The sequence below is a fragment of the Belonocnema kinseyi genome, chromosome 2 (assembly GCF_010883055.1).
Source record: "Belonocnema kinseyi isolate 2016_QV_RU_SX_M_011 chromosome 2, B_treatae_v1, whole genome shotgun sequence".
Taxonomy (NCBI): Eukaryota; Metazoa; Arthropoda; class Insecta; order Hymenoptera; family Cynipidae; genus Belonocnema; species Belonocnema kinseyi.
The window spans coordinates 62968290-62988871 of NC_046658.1; the positions used below are offsets into that span (position 1 = coordinate 62968290).

General features: G+C 34.1%; 1 protein-coding gene and 1 long non-coding RNA gene across 3 annotated transcripts in view; one reads left to right on the forward strand and one right to left on the reverse strand.

Moving 5' to 3' along the window:
- The window catches only part of LOC117167526, a 24868-nt gene extending 19871 nt beyond the window's left edge, over nucleotides 1–4997 (reverse strand). The window contains exon 1 of the mRNA XM_033352528.1: nucleotides 4096–4997. Coding sequence (XP_033208419.1) covers nucleotides 4096–4939 — 844 coding nt within the window. The 5' untranslated portion in view covers nucleotides 4940–4997. The remainder of the gene's footprint in view (nucleotides 1–4095) is intronic.
- The window catches only part of LOC117167527, a 117915-nt gene that overhangs the window by 68436 nt on the left and 28897 nt on the right, over nucleotides 1–20582 (forward strand). Inside the window, exons 2-3 of one of the 2 annotated variants that reach the window (XR_004466402.1) lie at nucleotides 8517–8627; nucleotides 11785–12047. This is a non-coding gene — a long non-coding RNA (uncharacterized LOC117167527). The remainder of the gene's footprint in view (nucleotides 1–8516; nucleotides 8628–11784; nucleotides 12048–20582) is intronic. The other variant, XR_004466403.1, reaches the window with a different exon arrangement.

Below are 20582 nucleotides of genomic sequence, written 5' to 3' on the forward strand. Positions count from 1 at the left end.
CATTTTTGAACCCTCACCAATTTTCAGCACAAACTAGTCTCATTTCAGGCATACAAAAAATATAAATCAAACATTCACAAATTCAACAATCAAACAAAATTAAACAATGGAAAACGCAGCGCTCCAAAATACTTTTAGATCGCAAAAAATAAAAGTAAGGTATAGTAGAACTGAGAACTTAACAAGTGAAAGGCTTAAAGTTTTAGGTTTGCAAAAAAATTTTGAAAAATCTGTAAGTGTCACTAGGTCACTCTAATGAGTGATTTACTATCATGTTAAAAAATTGTGTACATCTAGAAGTACTACTAAGACATACGGATGGTCACGATAGAGAAGCTTTCAGCATTTGCTATCTATTCCACGTCTCCAGATCAGGGTTCGAACCCATGACAAAGGTTCACCTAAGCTACGCTATCTCTAAGTTAATTGAGCTACTTGAAACAATTAAATGAATTAGGCATAGCTTAAATTAGCATATCTCAACAGTTCCAAAATTGAATACAAATCTATAAAAAAAATTAAAAATTAATAATGCTATATTGTATTGATATGTCATATTTAAAAAATCGATTGAAGAAGATTTAGATTATGCTTTTAAGCAAGATAACCAAATGCGTTTTAGTTTATGTATAAGAGTTGTATTGAAAAAAATGAATAACCATGTACTTGAAATCAGTTTTAGAATTAAAAAATAAATAAAGTGATGAAATTTAGAAAGCTGTATAAATGTTCGAGGAAATTGTACAATATATTATTTGGAGTGTTTATTTTTGTGAAGATCATCATATTAAAGATTTACTTGTCAGCAATGCATCCCGTCATTAGAAATATGCTCATGTTCTCGCTTCTTTGGGAATGAGAACGAATGCCCAGCAACCGCCAGATGGTTGTTTTTAGGCACACTAACGTAAGCGCTTCAACGACCGTTAACGGACAAGGCAATCATCCAAGTAATCGTCGAATGTGAACATCTTCATTTCGGGCGATTTCAGTTCGCATGAAATTATGTTATTCGTTTTATTAATGTATTTTCTTGTTGGCAAATATAAATTAGAAACGGAAGTGCTAAATTATTGCAATGGATGGAAAATCTGATCATATTTATGAATGGATTATTCAATGGGAAAACTGATAACCAATAGAAAAACCTAGTACGTGACATTTGCTATAGAGTATTTTCCGATACATACGCATGAGAAAATAACCTCTATGGCAAAAGACACTTACCAATTTTTCCGTTGGACAGCAGAAGAGTGGTTTATTATTCTCTTCAATACCAATATAAATGATCATTTAAAATATACACATTGGGAAGAAGAGCGTAGTAAAAATTTTATTATATATTATTTAATTGTCGGAAAATTATTTGTGTCAATAGGTAGTGTAGTATTGGTCAATGTGCTAAACAAGTTTAACTTTAATATTGAGGAACACCAGGCTGACAGTATCCATTTCATAATAAACGAAGTATTTATTCATTAGGACATAATATGTCCACTGTTCGTAAAGGAATTCTTTTATCATTTGCAATCTATTTGAGCATAGATACTGTCGGAGTCATGTTTAGTAGAAGTTTTAATTTTTCCGGGCTTTTCTATACTACGCATGAAATATATACTTGACGTAAAAATAAGAAATTGTTCATATAAATTGAACACTTTAATCAATTGTAATTAAACATAGACCCTATATTTTCAGAAGAAAGTAATTTTTCATTTGTTTTTAATGAATTTCTATACAAAATAAAGTATCTTAAAAATATTAAATACTTCTTCTGATTGCAATTACGTATGGCCTATTGCTAATATTGTTGAGGTCACTTTCTATTACGGTTACGTTTTATTGTTCTCCTTGGGAGTTTAATACATCATTGTGTAAATGACATAATTTTCCGGATGTCATAAAGATTGTCATATAAAGATCTCAGTTTACGAAGTCGCAAAAATATCTAACACTCGACACTACCATCATATCGGAAGACTTACGTCTTTCCGTTCTTAAAGATCCGCCTACATCAACACTTCCCTCGTCCTTTCCACGTATCCTATTCACACAAATAACTGCAGTGTGCTTAAAATTGCGAGAAGCAAATCCTGTGTCTAAGTTTAGAACGAGGAAGACCCATAGTTTTTTATCTCATAAAGGTCTAAGGTTAAGACCAGAAGAACACCACAAAAATTAGTCGTAATTAATCAAAAAGTAAAAGATATTCAGTAAATAAATATTTATAATGATTTTTTATATAATGATCAGTTTCTTTAGACTTAAACAATTCTAATCCACAATTTATTTAATGTCCATGTTAAAAATATATGTTAGTAATATTTATGCTCAGATCACAAATATCCTTATACAATATTTACATTCTAGCAAGTATGATAACAACTAGTTGAAGAAAAATTATTAGTTCAAATATTAGTAAATTGAAATCAATCATCCCGAATCTAAAAATGTTATTAGGTTAGGCTTTATTTAAACGAGAAAGCTGATCGTAAATGTGCTCACAAATAAGCCGTCGGAAATGGCCAAATTACAACCAAGTGACAGAAATATATCTGTTTTCTATGCTTATTTACTTTGTTTTTTCATTAAACTGTTTAATGAGATTTATGAGCTTTACTTTCAAAACTCGGATATTTTGTAAAATGAGTATTGTCAAATTTATCTTATTCAAGACGCTAAACGTTACCAGAAGGCGATGTAGCTAATTTATTATGAAGTGAAAATTTAAATGCATTTTCACAGAAATTTAAAATTATTTCTTGATTATTCGTGTAGTATCTTAAAAGTATCAAGACCTCTACATATTTAAGTATGCCTTTCTTAAATAATAATTTGGTTCTCCATAGATCAGAATGTCGAATTTTGCATCAAAGAAGTTTACATTTTGTAATATCTTATCAAAAATTTTATAAAAATAATATCAGGATACAGGATACTCCATTTAAAGTAAAATGATACTATTTTATTTAATTGTTAGTAACTTCGTAAATAATAATTACTTTTATTAATCTTGAAATTATTTTACGATAAATTCAGGGAGCAGATTTTTTTTAATCAGCAAACAATTATCTTAATTCATTCTTTTGAATTATTCTTATATTATTATTATATTTTTAATTATATTCATTAATTTCATCCGAAAATGGTAAAATTCGAACTTTAATTATTCGCGAAAATATTTACAACTTAATGAAACAATTGGAATTCATCCATGAATAGTTTGTTGGTACGACAGAAATGATGAAATTCTTATAATTTTGTCATATGATAACTGACAAAGCAAAAATTCAGAATTCACTCTTAGACAATAAATGGATTGACCCATATGAATTCGTCTATAACTCTGTTTACAATTCTATAGATTTAAGTAAGCTATTTAAAAAACAAACACACCATTTTTAGCCATTGCACGTAGACTTTCTTAATAGGGTAAAAAATAAGGTAAAGGTTGAGAAAGGTGCTTACAGAATGACGGTTTAATGCGCTGTTAATTGAATGTAACACCTTTCGCTAATAGCTCTCATTATAATAATTGAGTAAATATTATTACATTTTATCCTCAATTACCAATAAATGTATCGCTTTCAATAATTGTATTTTAGAATGAAAAACATGTAGCAATCTGCAATTTTTCATATGAAACAAATTATGCTTATAGTAATAATTTGTTCTAATTCTAATAAAAATTCAATAGGGACACAGAAAAAACAGAAGATAAAGTTTACATCGATTTCCGACGAAAGATTCTCTGCAAAAAAAATTAACTTCACAGGATAAACTTTACACAATTATCGGTTAAACTTTCTTTTGTTTTCCCACGACAAACACATGTTTTTTGAAAGACGCGAATTTGGCTAATCAAAATTGTATCGCTCTAAATAATTTCCTGCAACAAATTTTATTCTTAGTTTTTTCTGTGAGAACTTTAAAACAATAAATGCTTTAATAGAACAAAAAGATTTAAAAACTAGGTATAAAATAAAAGTAGCTCAATGATTTCTGTTCGAATCTTGATAAACACATTACCGTTATATTTTTAAGAATATTATTCTTATTTAAACTAAATTATAGTAATCGGATGTCAATATTTACCTTCATGAATGCTACCGGCGCGTCGTCGCCGACGATGCTGCATTCTTCCATGTATCACGCGACCGCCGGTGAACTTATTCGGATCCAGGATATTTTCAACAGAAAAAGCGAGACCTCTTTTATTAGATTGCACAGAACTAGCAGTCGTGGTAATGTTACCAGTTGGGCCAATAGTCTCGGATACATTGCTAGCATTACAAACCGTCACAACAGTCGAGCCTGTCGCCGCATGTCCCGAAAGATATACCGGCGTCGCATGGCCCGGTGCTTGTCCACCTATACCACTTCCACCATTTTGAACGCATGAAAAAGGGTGAATTCCACGATTCGCAAACGGATGCAAATACTGATCAGTCCCCAGACACCTCGAGGATGCCGTCAAGTCAACTGGACTACTAGGATTGCTCTCATCACCATCCCTACACACGTCCACTTCTACATCCTCATCTTCATGATAAGTCCCATTTCTTTTCTCTACATCCTCTTCATCATCCTCCATATCCTCTTCATCATCCTCTCCTATTTCACTTCTTCTCGCACTTATCCTCTCATTAATCCTCTCACAAATTCCATTCTCATTTTCATCCTCTTCCTCAACAATCTCTGTTTTTTTCACCCTTTTCATTTTCGCTCTAGTGTCCTCTTCTACCTCGTCGTCTACTAACGGTGAGGAATGCTCTCGTAGATGCTCGTATCTGATGAAAGGATCAGCTGTCCTAACTTGAAGAAGCACGTGCCTCCTATCCTGATGCAGAGGAACCGGAACCCCAAGTCGCAAATCAGCCTCTACCCCGAGGATTGGTCCGAGTGGAGACATTGTTCTGCCGTCCTGCATTCTCCACATCCCCGGAGGAAACCCTTTCTACCTATCCGCATGCCACATCATGACATGTATGACCACGTGATGAGCCAACACCATGCACACTCAACTTTGCGCGAACTCAATCTCATAATCCGCACCATCGGTAGATCATCACTCTTACCCACTCACTTTAATCCACATTTTCGTCTGTTTCCCGAACCCTTCCCGCAACTGATCCCCAAAGCCTTCAACAGCAGTTTCCTATGACACGATCCGCACCGCAATCATCCTGTCACCACTCTTAGGGATCACAATTCGAGGGGTCGTGAAGAAAACTTGGGGAAACACTTGGTTCAGATGCTTTTCTTGGTCGTTGGTGGTTGTTCGAGACGCGAGTCTTGACGTGGTCTACTTCGTAGGGTGTCTAGTAGCTCTATAGAGTCATGGTGGCAGAATAGGTGGTATATCGTGGTATTATTAGACAGAGGAAACAGCGTGGTGCACAAGCGGGGGTTGTTCCGCCTCGATTGGGCGTGGCGAACAGCTCGAGGGTTACTAGAAAGCTCGACCGCCGGCCAATCCCAGCCCGAGAGAAGCATGGCAAGCGAGGGTGACACTCACACATTTGGGAAGAGAATTCTGAGTTTGTATCAGCGGTCATGGTCGTGCGTGATTACGTTTGCAGACGCGTGTGTCTCACTCACATACAGACACTCAGTCATACATTCAGCCACTCACACCCCGAGAAACATTTACTCACTCACACCCTCAGAAACATTTACAGAGTCTCACAAATAACACAAACACGTACCCACACAACACAAGGTGGAAACGATTGGGGGTTTCTCTTGACAGTCCCCACGCGCGCTTTCGCCAGATACTCGGGTATGTACATACAACTTCCCCGCGATCGGACTGGCTAAAGTGGTTTGTCTTTGATTTAGCCACCGCCGCTACCACTGCAGCTGGAGGAGAGTGGGCGCTTCCATCTCGGTAGATGCTCAGGAGGAAATGTTGGATGGTGGTGATGGTTGACGTCAGTGATGGTGGAGATGGTGGAGGTTGCTGGTAACCGCGGTGGCAGTAATCGTCGGGTGTATGGGTATAGTATCCAACGCGGCGTCGCAGTATTGGCAACCATTATGATGTAGGGGTATTGGTATTTAGCCATTCACATAGACATGCATACTGGAAAAGGCACAAGTTATCGGGCGAGAGTATGAGCTGCTGTTACTGCTGCCACAGCTACTGTGCTCTTAGCTCCGCGCACAGATATTGTTTACCCGACCATTTAGGTAATTGCTGGCCTACCGCCCCGCCCGCCAATCGAACGTACGAGCGGATGAGCTCGCGACACGATTCCCCTCGATCTTTGGCAAATTATCTGCTGTTGCAATCGATTTCAGCAATGGAACTGTGCAAACTTTGTGTTTTTGAAAATTGGATAGGGCAAAAGTGCTGACTAGCATTGATAGCGTAGGGTCAACATTTTGAAAGTACAGTAGGCTTCAAATTATTGTATGGATATTGTTGCTATTAGATGATACCTAATAATCTATTGAACATTGTTGAGTCAGAAATGATACTATGCAAAATTTCTTTCTTTGCTATATGGCAAACATGACTTTAACTTTCTTGAGTAATTGAAGAATAGATCTGAACGTTTTAGGGATGTTTCTCTAAAGTATAAGCATGAAGTGCAAAATTGCGTTTGAGGTAGTATGAGAGAACTTTTTCAGCAGTTATTTAGCATATGTAAATTATTACTTTTAGCTATGAACCCAGCGGTCTTCAGGGACCATCAACACATCATTATGATTCAAATGAAGCGGCATCCTGCAAATTTTGGCAACGAACTCCAATTCGACTCTTTACCTACTATTAGTTTTTCATCCACCATTCTCGCAGCTGTTTGGATGATCTCCAGATTCACGGACTTAATTATAGAAACATTATGAAGATTATTATTATAAAGAAAGCTCTAATTGGGCGAGTTACACATTGCCAACATTCTGCCATTATATCAGCCGTATATATTTGCTAGTTAAAAAATTATGAAAGAAACCAGAGAGGTTCTGTTATTCATAAAAAGAGAAATAATGAGTTTAATTGTACTTTTTAGTAAATAGAGAGTATTAAACGAGTAATTTTCATTTTTTATGTTTACAGTGATTTATATTTCAAGGAAAAAGAGCCCCGTTGAAAAAAATGGTGGAGCAATATGGTGTAAAGTCGTATTTCTAATTTGAGCCCTCCCCTGGGGCAAGAACGGAAGGGAGTAATTGCGGTTTTAATATGAAGGTGGATAGGGTGGCATTACGCCGTTGCTCTACATACGCGCATGCGCTCGGTGCTAATGGGGTGATTATGATAACTATAATTCTGGAGTACGGGGAAAATTCCTGGTTCAGCTTTCCTCGTTTATGCAGTTAGCTTAGTCTGCTGCCTTGAAAATTTACTTTTCATTCGACCTTCTTCTGTTTATACGCTATTATAATCATATTTCCTAAGAGTATTTGACTTAGTTATCTTTTGGGATTTCTCGAGTACTGAAACAGTCATATCAATGGCCAGGCACAGTGCAATGCACAGAAAATACATAATTTCAGTTTTGTTTCACCTCCATTTTTGACAAACTCATTTTTAACATCAACTATGTAGGCTGTCATGATAAATGTCAAAGTTAAAACAAAAGTAATTGCATTAAAAGATTGTATTAAATGAATTCAACCAATTTTGGTCTATTTTTATTTCAGAAAGTTTTTAAACGGTTTTTCATCTCAAATAAAACTTATTTTTTCTGCGTGCCAGAAGTTAATTTTCGCTGGGGTAATATATATATAATTTTTTAAAAGATTTAATACAAATCATCATTATATCATTAGTAAAATATTTCAGTTTTTATTTTCGTTCTTTTATTATATATATGTATGTATATATATATATATATATATATTAATTTTTATTTCTGTAGCTTTATTTTATACGTAATTAAAAGTTGGACTAATAAAGGGTGACATTGTTAAGCTGGGCGCAAAGTGCAGTTTCGACAGAACAATTACCCACCTGCTGGAAAGCGTAGGTTTAGGCCGATGTTCCTAATAGTTCGGTAGACTTCTATATACGACACACTAAGGGGGAGCAAACTAGAATCGAACAGACCAGCCGTGACCAATTTGCGCTTGCATTGCACGATTCGCTTGGGTCTCGTTACCGAAAACTTACAATCAGAAGTTCAAAGTTGCAAGTTACAACTCCAGTTTTCCTTGTATTCATAAATGGATGAGATGTTACTTTGTATTGGTTAAGAGAGGGCAATTAATTGACTCCTGTCCCTTTGATTTTTCAAGTGTATGACAAAGAGATATTCTATTTTTTAATTTGAATAATGCAATATCAAATTACATTTCAATAAATAAGATCGAAACATTTTATCTTTTTAATAATTTAGTGACATTTTTTGTATAGGTATGAGTTGATGATAAATAAAATTATTGAATGAAAATTAAGTTTCATAGACGAGTGGAATCGAAAGTGGCATTTGATAGGATAAAATTTAACGATTGCAGAAAATGACTGTGAAAATATTGTTTAATAGGATGAAATTGCATGATTGCAGAAAATGACGGCAAAGAATGAAAATCAAATCCAGTGTTGCAGCTTGTTGCATTGAAACCGATTTGACTGAATCACCTCTATGGGCATACGACGCAATCAGCTGTGTGGGAAGGTATTAAAACATTTCAATTTACTGAATTCGTTTATATATACAGAGAAGTGAGTACAATAGGAAATATTGAAAAATAGTATATCAATCATTGGTGCAGTGAAAATCAATAAATTGCAAAGATTTTCAGCACAAGCTATGAAGAATTAAATATTAATTAACCTGAATTAGGTATTTAATTCAAGGATTAAGAAATGTAAATTCGAAAAGGGGTTTATAAGGGATGGATGAGTTACGCTGTTGATTTAAGAGAATTAGAATAAAGCAAAATCTTCGAGGCTGAGTTTAAGTAACTGTAAAGAAGGGATTTGAAGGAAGAAGAAAATCTAGATTTTAATACGAGTTTAAAATGGAAAATTATTATATAGAGTTCATTACGAGCTAATAGTGGTCATTTAAAGTTGGAACACTGTACAGAACAATTATCCACCTGCAATAGAACATGGGTTTTGTCTCGTTTTGCTAATAATTTAGCAGACTTGTATACACCTAAACCAAAGGGGAGCAGGGTTGTGAAATCGAGCCGACCAGCCGTGACCAATTTGCGCCCCCACTCGGGATGTTCACCCTGTTCACCATGTCCCGAATCTGGATTGAGATTTTCTCGTCACCTTGGCATCAATAGAAAAGTATTTGTCGTGGAAAAGAGACCATGGAAGCAGATAAGGGTAGCACATAAATGAACAAAAAAGAGAGAACTAATTGTTTAAACGTATTTAATAAAACTTTATTTACATTCGGAATTGTAGAATACAAAAAGGCGTTATGTTTTTGCATTGAAATGTTATTAGAATAATCTTGCACAACCTGAATTCTCAAAAATGAATATCATTGGAGATATGTCTGAAGTTACAAAAATTAAAATGCACGATCAAAATATGTATACGACTTCATCCGAACTGCAGAAAAATCCTAAAAATAAACGGAAAAAGAATAATCCTACAATAAAATACAAAAAATGTATAGCGAAAGCGACTTTGCAAAGAACTTTTTATTCCCTTATCACTTTCATTCCTCTTTAAATAAAACTCTTCATTTCATTGTAAAAATTGAGATATTAACACAAATCTTACAAATGTGCATTGTGAAAGAAAAGTTATGCAGAAAACAGCTTTAACAATTGAAGAATTAAAGATTCACAGGCAGGAATATAATGCGTTTGCAACATCAATTGAAATACGTATAACATAAGAATTTGATCTGATAAGACTTCAAAAATCACCATCGGGGTAAAAGCAGTCTAGAAAATAGGTGCCAAATGCTTGGACGGGACGGTGGGTCCCGTGTAGAAATCTAAACAGGGATCCGACCGGGTCCCGGCCGGATAGCTCCGGTTACAGCCGGGCGCTGGTCGGAGAATCTGGCCGGGATTCGGCTAAAAACGTCACGGTGAACTCTAAAGGTCAAATCAAGTTTACCAATTCTGGCAAGGAAATTGAAGTAGAATTTCAACCACTCATAATAGAACCTCGGAGCAATTGTTTCACGTTGAAAACCACGTGGTGATTTTAGGTGAGGAAGGTACATAGAAAAAAATGTATTTACAAGAGTATAATTTAATTAAAACTAATAATTATCCGCAAACTAAGTCGGGTTTTCAGAATTACTATTGAAACAAGGTTTATTTTAAATACGGATCTCGATTTTACTTGCAAACTTCGAGGAAATGACGCGACGTGAGTGCAATGTGCACCCTCGTTCGAAGTGCGAAACTGAAAATTATTGAGTACCTACGCAGTCGCCAGACGGAGAAGGGGATATACATGGCGGTAAATTTGAAAGCTTACAAACTAAACACTGTGTGAAAATAGTGAAAATTTTAACATTTCTTCTGATGCACATTCCAAAATTGATAACAGTTTTATTTAATCAGTTAAAACATTCAGAAAAATATGTTTTTTTTTAAATTTAAAACAGCTTATTTCTGTTTTACTTCTGTAATCACTCGTAAAATTATATTTTTCAAATGACAATTTATCTATCATCCATAATAACGTCTTTGATAACATCATAGCTCTTAAAAATGTGTAATTTTCACAAGAAAATTATCGTGGTCAGTGCCCGGTCGGCTCCTGATCATGAAATATAACCAGGGTTGACCCGGCTGGCTCTCGTCTTGGTGATTCGAGAAAAATGTAGCCCGACCAGCTCCCAACCGGTTCCTGTCGATGAAATCCAGCCAGGGCTAGCCTGGTAGGGATCCGACCAGAAACCTTGTTGTAGTAGGGCCAACCGGGGAAATTTCTACACGGGGTGAAGAAGATATTCTTACTTATTCAGCAGATACTTGTACGTATCATCTGCACCTATAGCGGAATGTCCGCAAATAAAAGGTCATACTATAGTTAAGAATATTTCAAAAAAAAATTTAATTCTTGCAGTATATGTTTAAAAGTATCTTTTTCTATGCATAATGTACCAAAAATCAAACCGTCAACTTATTTCATCCGAAGATATTTCTATTTCATGAAAACCCCGTCGTCGGCCTTGCCCCGACATAAAGAGCCGGACCACTGAAATACAGCCTGTTAAAAATAATTAAATTATCAAATAATTATGTTAGTGAGGTGACTAAGCTCCTGGCTCGGCCTACTCTACACATGAGCATTACTTGATAGAATTGCAGGATAAAAGGTCTTGCTTTCCTTAAAGCTCACTTTCAGTAAATCCAGTATTTTTTACCTCAAGACAGATTTAAGCTCATTTATGACCTTAAAAACATATCGCTATGACTTTAGATATGTTCATGTTTCTTTAAATAAAACTTTTTTTTTCTTTATAGTATCAAAAGCAACTTTGAAAAGAAAAACATCTAAATTATCGCTACGATTAACATTGATAAAAAAAGTATCACTGGCAGTTTATTTTTTAATACCTTTCGTAGAATAAAAAAAACGAAGGATAGGTAATAAATTTTAATTATTCTGGGGCCTAGAACCCCCTCTTAATTCGGAATTGCCATTTAAATGATTCTACCTAATGCAGGCCATGATTCAATAATAACATTGCTAAAGAGACCTTCTTATTTAAGTACGATGAATAATACCTTTGAATTCCCTAATTCAAAATATTTCCAGAGACTTTGCCCATTATTTCTTTTTAAATTTAATTATAGTGTCCGAAAATAATTTAAAAAAAAACAGTTTATTTTATTCAATAGAAACAAGTTTGGACTGACAGCCGAGTCAACATACTGAGAAGTTTAAAAGGAAAATTGTTTCTGAGCTATTCATAGTTTCATAAAGTACAAAAAGTTTCAACATTTCTCCTTTCCATTCCATCAATCAAGTACCAATTACTTTATGGATACAGGTTTTTCTAAGGAAAATACTGGACAGTGTGCTGGTGGTGGGAGACTGCCTGGCATCGCCACGAAGGGTTCACAAGAGCCAAACGCACGCGGTCGTCGTCGTCCTGACGTAGGTAGACATACTTCCCTTAACTTCATTCAATCTTAATTGGCATATTCATTTACAAATTCAGTATTTCAATATTTAACTGTTTAATTGCTCAACTTAAAACACAATATGTGCGCAGTCTTATCTGATATAGAAAAATAAAATTATTGTAAGATTATAGAAGATGAGGAAATGGTTCCAGCTCAGATCTTAGTTTATCTTAGAGGCACAGCTATAAAATTCGTAAAATTATTTCTCCAATGTGTACTAAGCACTTGGTAAACATGAAGTAAATATTTTTTTAAAATTAAAATTAATTTCTGATATAAAGTGACTTTATGGGAGATGCATTTTTTTGGCAATGATAAATAATTTCTGAAAAACGGTTGACCATACAAAATACACTAATAGGTACAAAAATATGCCTTTATATGCGGACGTGCGCGTGAAAAGAATCTTATTGCTTGTTCTAATTAAGGAGATATTCGCGTTTTTCTCTGGCAGGATCAAAATTATTATTTTCAAGTTTGAGGGGGGATAGTACTACGCGGCCCATATTGAATATATTGCTACTACTTATGTCCCAAAAGAAACTTGAATCTCGCCAACGGCAGATGCGTTTTTCTCAAAAGAATTTTTATCGAAGTTTAAAATTTTCTCTAATAAGCGAAGTGGCCCTTCAAAAACTACGTCAGACTGACAGCAAGGGGGTCAGAGGTTTTGTGACGATTTGTGACGTAGCGGGATTTAAAATGGGGGGGGGGGGCGTAAGAAGCATGTTATATCACACACGGAAAATATAAATGACCACACCAATTTTTTGAAATGTTTGAAAATATATAAAAAAATTTCTCCTTTTTCCGTTTTAATGCAAACGAGATTAATAGAATCAAATAATAACATCCCACTATTTTTCGTTGAAACTTAATTCTTTTTAATTGAAAAATTTACTCTTATATTTTTAGTTCAGAAGTCAATTCTTTTGGTTACAAATTCTACTATTTGGTTTGAGATTTAGCTAGTTTATTAAAAATTCAATTGTTAAACTGAAAATTTAATTATTCCATTGTTAGATAAAAAGTGATTTAAAATATACAAACTCTTAAAAGAAATATGAATAAAATTATTCAACTTTTGTAACGACGAAACGTCGAAATTTGATCGTGAGCTTACACAATTTTTTAATTTTCATGAAAGATTTGGCTTTTAGATATTTTAGACCATTTTATAACGTTCAATATTGACATAAAATGTTATTTTTTCTGAACAATTACAATTATTCATAAACATGGAACTGCGAATTTTTTTGTTTAAAAAAAAGGGAAAAAATTCTTTGCGTGACAGTTGTATTAAAAGTTTTTAGACATTTTAGAACAAACAAACCATATTTTTTATCAAATTAATTTTTTATAAATATTTATACGTTCGCAGATGATAAGGTTGTTATGGCAGAGACTATCGAAGACCTACAAAGAATGTTGAATAAACTAGATGCAAGCATGAAGAACATGGGCCTCAAAATTAACGCAAATAAAACAAAAACTATGGTGTTCGAAGGAAAGAGTGAGAAAACACTATACAATATTTTATTAAATGATGAGAGAATTGAACAAGTTGATGAGTTCGCATACCTTGGTAGCTTACTTACTAGGGACGGGAAGATAGATGAGGAATTAGATAGACGAATAAATGAAGGTAAGAAGGTTATTAGTAGAGCAGGTCCCCTTATCAGAAGTAAAAATATATCAAATAAAGCTAAAATTTCAATACATAATTCTATATTTGTATCGACTGTACTATACGGTAGCGAGACATGGACTTATCAAGAAAAAGATAAGAGTAAAATTAACGCAATTGACATGAGATTCATGCGCATAATATGCGGGAAAACCCTGATGGACAAAGTAAGTAACGAGATAATTCTAAAAAAATGTGGTTCGGACATGTTGAGAGAATGCCAAAGGAACGACTAACGAAACAAGTGTATCAGGGTAAAGTAAATGGCAGCGTGCCCAGAGCTAGACCGCGGAAAGAATGGTTCGAATGTGTGAATGAGACCCTACTTAGAAGAGACATAAGAAGTCACAGAAACACGAGAGCCTGCATGAAAAAATGCATGGACATAAAAGAAGCTAGAGAAGTATACCAGGACAGGAAAGTATGGCGGCAAATAGTTAATAAAAAGAGTGTCAGTAGAGTAAATGACGCCTGAAACAAAGACCTTGGCTACTAATGGACATAAGTGGGGAATCTTACATAACGATTTCGTGAGGTTCTTCGCTTGGGGTGATTGCTAGAGAGATTGATCAGCAACCTGGGTTGGAGCAGTGTTGCGGAACGAACGTGTTATTTACTTAACTAGCGCGAGAATTCTGGATCAATCTGAAAAATCTCTATTCCTTCCACACACTACTCCTTTCCCCTACCGAGTGAGTCACGCCTATCCCGAAAGGGAAATGGCTTAATGGTGTAATAATAAAAAAATATACGGTCGGCATAGTATTGAACCGATCCTGGAGCCAGACGTTAGCCAATACTGGGCAAGCTAACGATTTTGGTGACAAGTACTGGGCCAGCACTGCTCTAGTAAAGCACTGGCCAGCTGTACTTGACATAACCTCTTTAACTTAAACTGAAACATATCTGCCTGACCTTGAATAAATCAAAAATCAAAAATTCAAAAATCTGAAAATTAATATTTTAGGCAATATCAGATTTTAGCAGTTCTCTGGTCGAAGACTCATTAGATATAGATAGATTTGCGATATCTATACGAAGCATGAAATTCTTCACTGGAACCTGGCAGTTGAAACTTCAACTAAATTGTTCAAAATTAATCGCCTAATTTTTTTTTCTTGTTACAAATTTATCGCTCTCGGACTAAAATTAATATTTCTATGGTTTAAAGTTTAACTATTTTATTGAAAAATATTTCCACTTTAAATTTTAAGCGTTTTATGTTTAATTCAATATGATACTTATACATTAATTTTATCTTCAAAAATTAATTACCCCTAATATTATGTTTTGTGTTTTATATAAGGCCTTTATTAAATAAAATCGAACAAAACATTTTACCGTTACGTAGTTTTTGAACAGCCCCTAATGAAATTTAAGTTAAGCTAATAAGGCAAGTATTACATATATTTTGGAAAATGGTAAGTCGGACGTTTATTGAAGCGTCCAACCCATATTTCTTTGATTGAATAGTACTTTTTCTCAGTGTACGAGAAGAGGAGATGATGGAGGTGGAAGGAAGTCGCGTTGTGTTACTCGGTGAGCCCAGCCACCCCAAAGTTTCACGCCTATCTGGACCCGCACACCGCCACCTATCGCGCCACGATAATTGGCCAATTAAAACGCGCTGGGACCGCTCGAGTTACCTGCCATCCGATCATTATACGGTATCGCCAGTGGTTCGTTCACGTATCCACGCGACGGCCTTTTCCGAGAGAAAGCGAGCAGATGAGAGAGAGGAGAGAGTGGCGAGAGCTGAAAGAGGATACTGAGAGAGATGGAAAATCAGAGAGAGAGAAGGGTGGTGACGGTGCTGGCGGTGGAATCGACTATTCCGATTACGTGGCTTCGAATTCTACGGTTCGCACCGCATACCGTACATAAATCAATGCGGAAAACTCCCTCCTTAACCTCTCTGCAAATGCGTGGTCGGAAAATTTTTATCGCTCTGCCTTCGCTGCAAAAACTCTGGATGCCAATTTATTTAGCGGCGCTATTCCCTGAATTTAGCGAATGGAATTCAAGATTACCTAGGTGTGAAAAAACAGGAAACCTTCATTTTCTACACATACCAAGATGGAAGTTGTCTATTGATACGAGCCATTACTTTAATCATTGAGAAAACATAAATTAAATAAAGAATTACATTTCTAATTGAGAAAGAACTACACCTTATGACAAGGATATTCCATTTCCTTAAATTTATGAACATTTTCTTTCCATAAATTGAAAAATAATTGGTGTTAAATTTTAAATAAGGGATTGATGATTGTTGCTCAAACGGTATCGTGATTATCTTTTGTTCCAGCACTGTAGCGCTGTCAGTCACGCTAGCGCGGGTTCGATTCCCAAAGCAGGAAGCGAGGACGGATGTTTTTTTTTCAGAAAAATTGGCTTCCTGTCCCTTGGTATACTACCTCACAGATACGCTACAGCTTATATTTAACCCTATAGTAAAGTCGCTAATGACCTTGGCAGTTATGCGATCCTAAATATTCAATTTATAAAAAAAAAAACACTTTAAATAATTGAAATAAACAAATTTCTAAAGCTATCTTAGTAATGTAGCAATTCATATTGCTCACGTATGTTTTTTGAAAACATAAGTTTCTCAAATCTTTGAAATTAGCATTTTACAAATTTGCAGTCAATGAGACTTTCTTGTTTTCATGATGTTTTCACATTGAATCGATTTTCATCACGGTCGTGTAGGGGGAAGTTCACTTATTGAAGCTTCCGGTTCATTATAAAAATGATCACTAGGGGGTGTAATAGTAGAGTAGTGAAGGCTTAATTTAAAATTTGGATGTGATAAAATAAATTTTTTTAAACATGTATATAATAATTTAAATAATACGGATGCATATTTAAACTTAATCAAAGTAATATTCGCACAGTAAATCATAAAAATTATAATATTATAAATAAATTTAATGAAGCGATCTTTTGAAAATATGAAACAATTAAAATAACTCAAAGAGATATGTTAATATTTATGATTATGTTTGAATTCGAATGCCAGAAATTTAAACAAAGTAAATAATCTCGATGACAAAAACTTACTGATAAGCAAAGTTGCAAATTGAATACTTCGTAAAAATATTTTTGGATCAAGACTCAACATTCTGTTTGTGTCAATGTCACTGACTTTGAGGCTAAATAACGTGTTTATGTTTTTAAACTCTTCACTACTCGACTATTATGCCATGTCGCGCTGTGGCAGGATCGCGAAACTTTTTGGCTTACGTAAGGGTACTTCCCCCACCACGATAGCCCTCGGACCACTGTATACGAGCGTGGTTTTCATAGTTTCATAATTATTTAAAAATTTTTATGATTACTATTTAATAGATTATTTGAAATAAGTTTTCAGCTAAGTGATTCAATTATTAGAAAAAATTGTCGGTCATTTCAAGATATCTTCTTAATTTTTCTTATAATCGCTTTCCATGCTGTTCAATCTTAAAGCCTATTTTTACAGAATTTTTCTTCTCAACAAATCTCGAAAAGTAAAATAGCAATGGTGAAAAATGTAAAAAAAAATTAAGGATTTTTGGGTACATTTAAGAACAGTCAAGTTTAGAGCATTATTTCTTATACAAGGGGCGATGGAAAAGTTTGATAAAATTCATGAGTATGAGGAAAACTGTTGTGAACCAGTTGCAGTTGAGAAATTTGAAAGATAATAAAAATTGTTGCTTAAAAGTTCAAAAATGTGCAACTATATTATCTTCAGTTCTAATACAAATATTAAAGCGATTCAAACTGCAAACTGTAATGCATAGGCTCTGTATTTATTTTCAATCGCCCGTAAAGATGTGTTAGTCTTATTTTTTGTGAAAATCGCGATATTTTCAGACATTTCTTTTATTGGAAAACAAGTGACAGAAAGAAGAGGGGAAGGGGGGCGTTTTTTTACTGCTAACCGCTGGTGCCATTCTTCGGCCCCTAGTTCTGAATGCTTGGATGGTACCTAACCACGGGTCAAAGAAAGGGACCAGCGGTCGGCAGTAAAAAAAACGGGCCCCCCTGCTTTCTGTCACTTGTTTTTCAACAAAAAAAAATGTCTAAAAATATCGCGATTTTCACAAAAAAAGACTAACACATCCTTACGGGCGACTGAAAATAAATACAGAGCCTATGCATTACAGTTTACAGTTTGAATCGCTTTAATATCTGTACTAGAACTTAAGATAATATAGTTGCACATTTTTGTATTTTTAAGCAACAATTTTTATTATTTTTCAAATTTCTCAACTGCAACTGGTTCACAATAGTTTTCATCATACTCATGGATTTTTTAAAATTTTTTCCATCGCCCCTTGTATAAGAAATAATGCTCTAAACTTGACTGTTCTTAAATGTACCCAAAAATCCTTACTTTTTTTTTACATTTTTCAGTCTGCTAAGCACAAAAATTTGTTTACATAAACTTCTTCAAGCTCATTAACGTAGAAAACTTTCAGCTTTTAAATGACTGTTTTTTTGTTGTGATAGCATTTTTTTTAACTGAATTGTTAAACTTCAAAGGCAGATGTCTATAGTTTTCTCGACGATAGTAGGAGTGGATTTTCTTGCGTTTGCAAATTTAAAAACATATTTAGCATGTTTATATGAGAGAGAATTTTTTGATATTCCAAATACAACAATAATACATCTTGTATATTTTTTCGCGTATCCGAGATGCATCGATCGACCTATTGTGAAACCTTTTATGATTATCAGTACCAATTTATGAGTTAAATAAAGTTGTTAATCTGTTTATACACCAGAAATCCTATATGACAGTAGTTTCGGGGGTTGCCTCGCACAATATTGCGCATTGTGAGTACTCGCGCACCTCGCCCCTTCCGCGGCAACAGTCGCAACCGCGCTTGCCCTGCCCCATGAAAAAACTGCGGGGGCTTGCAGTTCTAAGAATTGGTAAATCGGATTCGCTTCTGCGGGAGCTCTTGTGTACTATACACTATAGCGCTATATCTAAAATATTTTTTTGCGCCTTCAAGCTGCGTCGAATGACCTATTGAAGAAACTTCCATGTCCTCTTATGATCTAAATTTCTTTTTAATTATTCAAAATATACAGTTTTTTAAATTATAGAGAAAATTATTTACCTTCTTCGTAGAAGACATTTGTTTATATTTAAATATAACAATACTATGAGTTAAAAAGTTTTTCGATACAATGCAGCACATTGTTTAACCTGTTTCTTCTCTCTCTCATTTTCTGAAAATATGATTTTCGGTAAGCTGGAAAAATCTTGCAAATATCCACTTTTTTCTTTTAATAGAGAAAAACCTCACTCTCTGAGGAAGCAAATTTATTTGATAGCTGCGAGGAAGCAAAGTGTTCATAAAATGAGCTCAATTAAATACACCCATAATGAATACGTTAACAATACTTCACAGCGGTATCTTATTATGTTTAAAAAGCTAAGGTTTGTTTTCTCTCTCGCTTCAAAAAAATCCGCTTTCACGCAAATAACTTTCCATTAATATTTGAAATTCTCTACTTTACTACGATTTTATTTTATATTTTATATCTCTATATTTTCAGCTTAGATTTCTACAAATTATTACTAAGCGTTGCTAAAATTAATTCTGATAAATGTAAAAGTACGGACTATTATAGACAATTAATATTTCAAATGTTTAAACATTTTTTTAGTTTCGATGACTAAATTATTCCATGAAAAGTAGTGAAATTACAAGTGGCTTCTAATTTGTATAAGTTATGTTCAAATTTACTTGACACTTATGAAGTTGTTTATTATGAAATTATCCCAAGAAAAGCACGAGTTGTGAAATTGCGAGTGCTTCAACAATGAAATTGTTTAATTTTTAACAGCTTTTGATGTTACTTTGTTCAATGTAGTTAAAAGTTGAATTTGTGGAAAGTTATTTGCACCACAGAATTGGGTTCCGTATTATGTGCCTTCAAACTGAATTGAGTAATTATTTTTCATGCTTATTTATGGATGGTTGACATTGAAAGGTATTTAATTATCAAAATTGGTATTAGAATAATGTGTATTTTCTTAGATTAAAAAGTATAAGGCATTCCAAATTTGTATTAATCAATGTATCCACTTGGATACGTGGAATTTGCTTGAGGCTTCTCGTTCAATCTTTTAAGTTAAGCAGCTCCTTCAACCGGTTATACTCGAATGGAAGCCGTCGTACTAGATGGGGGTTTTATTATTGATCAGGTTTAATTCTGCTTCTCCATTTAAACTAATAATAATACTGATACTATTTCATTTTGGTCATGAGATTTCAAACTTTCCTATTTTGAACGCTAAAACTAATTGTACTAATTGTAATACTAACTGTAGACGGGGATTTAAAATTGCTCAAATTTCAATGTTAAAATGCTTCTTTTTACATACTATAAATAAAGATTTTAACTGGTAGAATTTGCTCTATTATATTAGACTTTGAGAAGTTGTACAAGAAAAGTAGGTTTTAGGACAAAAATATTTAACATATCTTTTCAAGAACTGAAATATTATAATTGATTTTGAAATAACCCAATCTGGATAACGGGTCCAAATGCGTGGATCAGATTTAAAATAAAATTAATTTGACAATTTATATTTTGTATAACAAAGGATTAGCCTAATATTTTCTACAATGCAAATTATTCTTTTATTATAACTGCATATTGAGCACATTGTTTTTTTAACGATTAGCTGTTTTGTCCTTACTTCTAGCCAGTTCATGTTAAAAGTTAAAGTACATAGATTTGGATTAGGCTAGAAAGATACAATTATCATCATACTTTGGGGTCATTTAAGTATGAAGTCACGCTTTTTTCGGATGAT